Below are 4,714 nucleotides of genomic sequence, written 5' to 3'. Positions count from 1 at the left end.
ACGCACGAGGTGACGAGAGTCTGTTCGTAGCTATAACATGTTTATGTCCGGGTAGACTTAGGATCTCATCATGTAATATTTGAATTATTTGAACTCATTCTGTTGGCTTAATTAATTGAAGTTATAATTGAAATTGATTTAGAAATAATTATATGTACACTAGGCCAAGCCTTAATATTTTGAGTTGTGGGCGAGTTATTTGAGGAATAATAAAGATTATATTTATTCTGTGCTCATATGCGGTATTGTAAACACGTGTCTCGTGATTCGATAACTTTCTTACTTTTTTTGTGGAGTGGGCCGAACGTCTCGACAGTATATAGATTCATCTATGGTTCGTGCCGCTCGACCCTCGGCAGTGTACATATTATTCTGGATCGGGCCGAACGACCTCGGCAGAATCGTGCGTTATATCACTAGTAGTCCAAATTTTTACGAGCTAATCTTTCCGCTGATGCCTGGCATTTATATGGTACTCCTTATTTATTCGATAATGACACTTTCCATTTTCATAACCGTTAATGTAGAATACAAGATTTAGAAATTCTTGCTTTAAAAGAAGTAATTGGAAGATTATGTAACTTACAAATTTACTCTATCATTTCCGTATGCTTCATATCTGCTCATGTTTTATTACATTGTTTTATTGGGCCTTTAGTAAGTGTCAATGTCGAACCCTCGTCACTACTTCTCCGGGGTTAGGCTAGATACTTACTGGGTACGCGTTGATTTACGTACTCATGCTGCACTTCTGCACTAAATGTGCAGGATCTGACAGGTTCATTTGATGATCACCTTGGCGCGTAGGCGCACCTGTTGAGGAGATTTTATGTGAGCAGCATTCCAGGCTACACATCGCAGTCCACCGAGTCTCCATTATACTGTTTATTTTATTTTGTCTTACTACATTCGGGATAGATATTTCATTATTATTGTATTCCTTAGAAAAATGCTCATGCACTTGTGACACCGAATTTTGGGGGTTCCTACTGGTTGTTCATTATTGTAGTTCACGTAGTTATTACCTTTTTACCCTGTAAATTCTATTTTATACTATTTAAGTAATGAAGACTATGATCTCGAAAGTAATAAAATAAGTAAATAAATTGATGAATAAATGTTGGCTTGCCTGACGGCGGCGTTAGGCGCCATCATGACCTATAGTAGATTTTGGGTCGTGACAACATAATATAAATTATCTACACATTTCATACATATGATGACTAGGTCCCTCACATTTGTTTTCACTCAGTTCACCAACATGCTTGAAGTCCCAGAAGAGCTTTCTAGAATAACTTTGCCAGACAAAGTTGAATACATCCTTGAAGAAGCTGAAACAAAGGCCGATCATCCAACAGATGCTCCATCTCCATCTAGACATAAGCAGGCAATGGGAATAGATGACAAGAAAGATATTGTGAAACAACTTAAAAAATTAAGAAAAGATGTTGATAAAGTAATATCTAAAGTAATCCTAACTGGTTTCTTTAATTTATGTTATGAAAATTAATTATTTAACTCTTTCTATTTTAAGGTCGGTTCAGACCTTGGATTGTTCAAGAAAGACGTATACCTAATTGTAGATTTTTAGTCTTCTTTATATATCTGTAAGCCTCTAATTGTGAGATACATTATAACCATTTTTTGTCCTTAGGTTTTTCAAGAACTAGGTAGCATTCGACTGTTACTCAATGATTCCATCAAGTCTGTGTTACAGGCAATAAAAAGTCAACATGATACTAACATTGATGCTAAGGTTTCATTTGAAATATATTCATTTTGGACAACGATTTTTACCATGTTTATTTTTATATTAGCATTCATAAAGTATATAGCCTAACAAATTCTGCTTGCACTTTACTGGCAGTTCAACAAAAAATGATGAGCATTACAAAGAAAAGAACAAACAACAAAATCCTGGCAGTAGTGCTAAACCAGTGTTGGGCAGCAACAGTAAAATAGGTATTTTAACAATTTTAACACAATTTGATGGAAAATAATCTACATTATATTTACATTATATCTACATATAGCCTAATTACCAACAAATAATCTACAAGGATATTTTTATAGATCAATTTTTAGAATTTTAAATTATTTTTAGCCGAATTCCGTCACTCGTATCCAAGAAGAAAAGGTGCACCAGCTGTGAATGAGAGAACACAAGTCCGGAAAAAGAAGAATTAGTTGCCCTTTTTAGTAGAAACATTGTAGTTAAAGTGTTTAGTTGTAGCTGGATTGTAGTAAAGTTGTAGACAAATTGTTTATTAAGAACAAGTCAGCTGCAATTTATTTGTAGCAGATTTGTGCTACAGTTGTTTTACCTTTTGTTTTGTTATTTTGTTCAGAATTCTACTACTTAGAATAGAAAATATCTGTGGCTTTTTTTGGTTGAAAGTTGTTAGTACTTGATCTCGATATTGGTATTATATAAGTTCTTTACAGCATAACTACAATTATCTCTACAACTATTATACAAAAATACATAATCTATTCAATTTAAGCAGTGTTGTTAGGAAAGGCTGAAAAGTAATAAATAAACACTGTATTTGAATAAAACAACTACAAACCAATTGCATTAAGAGTAGAAATTTATTTATCAAACATTCATTATAGGAGACAATCTTTATTCAAATTAGCAACACAATTACACCACAACTATAATTCTCCAGAACAGAACAAATACAACTTCATGTGTCTTAAAGGACAAATTATCATCAACAGTACTCAGTAAAAGAAAAATCTTTAAACTGTATCAATTTTTATTTCCTTTTGGGAGCATTCCTACAAGATCTTTTGTTATGCCTTTCTAGTCCGCAGTTGCCACATGAAACCTTGTACTTATTTGCATTTACCTCATATGGTTTGTATCTTTGTTTTTGAGGTCTCCCTCGCTGACTTTTCCCAGTAGGTAGCATTTCAACTTCTTCATCTATATGTTATGGCAAATTCCATTTGCTTTCATCAAGTAGCGGTCTACTGGTATTTCGTAAGTCTACAGAAGGCTCTCCCTCGTGTAATAAGGAGAACAATAGTTTTCATAAGACTCATTCCTATGCCTCAAAGCCGCCAAAGCATGTGGACAAGGAAGTTCATCAAGATGGAATTGTCTACAACTACATCTCTTATTTTGAAGGCAAACAATGAAGCGCTTCACACCATCTATCATAGTATAGATGTAATATGTTAAATCCCTCACCTACAATTTCATTACAAACACACAGTAAGTTGTCAGCAACAAATATAAAATAAAATAACTACAATTATACAACAGTATTTCTACAATTATCAGTATATATTTAGTTTGATGGAATCAATGATTTGATGTTATTGGTTGTAACTTACTCTCATCTTCTGCGATAATGTCCCATTGTTCTCCAACTCTTTGTTGTATTTTTTCCCAAGGTATATGAATGTACCCTTTGCATTCAATAACTTTTCATTAGTCCAACGTTCAAGAGGAGTCATTGTGTACTCTAATAGTTCTACTGCGGGCATCTCTCTTGCATCTTAGGTTATCGTATTCAAGGACTCTGTAATGTTTGATGTCATCGTCCACGTTCTATTAAGCGTAGCATGTACCCGAGACCATATGTGATAGCTAATATCGTATATGCATGCTTTAACACGTGTGTCGATCTCTTCAATCTTTGACATTCTTTCATTAAATTCATCAAACGTGTATGATCGCGTTGGGGCAAAGTACAATTCGCTTAACTTTAGATGACCCTTCTTGAACTTTGACCTTACATTTGTCCAAATATGCCACATGCAAGCATATTGTGGCATACCGATATAAACAGTAGATGTTGCCCTCAAGATACTCTCATTCCGGTTCGAAACAACACACATATTTGGTTTTTCACCATATACATGTTTGAATTGATCAAAAAATCACCTACATAAAGCGTCATTTTCTGAATCAACAACGGCGTATGCTAGTGGTAATATGCTACCTATCACATAGGTAGCAAAAATAAATTCAATTTCTGTAATAAAACTTAAAAATATAAAAAATACAGTCTCAAAAATAATTTTATAACAATATTTTTACAATTAATCTACATTACCTGCTGCATCCATTGTTCTATTTGTTAGCATGATTCCCCTATATGTCGACTTCAAGAAGGTGCCATCAACTACTATAACTGACCTACAATGCTCCCAACCCTTGATGGACCTACTAAGTGTAACAAATGCATACAAGAAACAATCATCTTCAGTCTTCTGCAATTTCACTATCGACCCCGGATAAGTTTTCTTCAGAATATACAAATAATTCGGCAAGTGACTGTAGGAATCAGCAAGATGACCTCTCAAAAATTCCAAAGCCTTTTCCTTTGCTCTCCAAGCTTGCATGTATGTTAAATTCATACCATGATCCGATAACATGTCAGTTTGTATGTCTTTTGGTGTGTATATTGTCTTAGGATCCGCATATTTTGGCATCACCATGCTGCCAACTACCATGGCAGTAGGTTTACGTTGTATATATGTGTTGTCCATCAAAGAGCGTGTGTGCAAGCTGTTGAATTTTCGAACCTTGAACAATGTTGATTCATTTATGCTGGTGGACTTGAAGTGATACGTACAATTGTCCCCAACACATATGACGCAGTAGCTACATGTAACGACCCAACTTGTCATTTTAAGAATTTACGCCCCGTTCAGTGGCTTAAGGTCTCAAGAAGTTTCGTATTATGTATTATGACCC

At 34.6% G+C, this 4,714-nt stretch overlaps 1 protein-coding gene across 1 annotated transcript; it reads right to left on the bottom strand.

Annotated features, from left to right (window-relative positions):
* Nucleotides 1–3,894: 3,894 nt before the first annotated feature.
* On the bottom strand, nt 3,895–4,470 carry LOC142167887 (uncharacterized). Its single transcript, XM_075228281.1, has 2 exons — nt 4,071–4,470; nt 3,895–3,956 (listed from the first exon to the last, which is right to left on the bottom strand). The coding sequence occupies exons 1-2, from the start codon at nt 4,468–4,470 to the stop codon at nt 3,895–3,897; spliced, it is 462 nt and encodes a 153-aa protein (XP_075084382.1).
* Between the last annotated feature and the right edge of the window lie 244 nt (nt 4,471–4,714).

This window comes from Nicotiana tabacum, chromosome 2 (assembly GCF_000715075.1).
Source record: "Nicotiana tabacum cultivar K326 chromosome 2, ASM71507v2, whole genome shotgun sequence".
Taxonomy (NCBI): Eukaryota; Viridiplantae; Streptophyta; class Magnoliopsida; order Solanales; family Solanaceae; genus Nicotiana; species Nicotiana tabacum.
The sequence above is the reverse complement of the archived record's forward strand: the minus strand, read 5'-3'. Positions and strand labels throughout refer to the sequence as shown.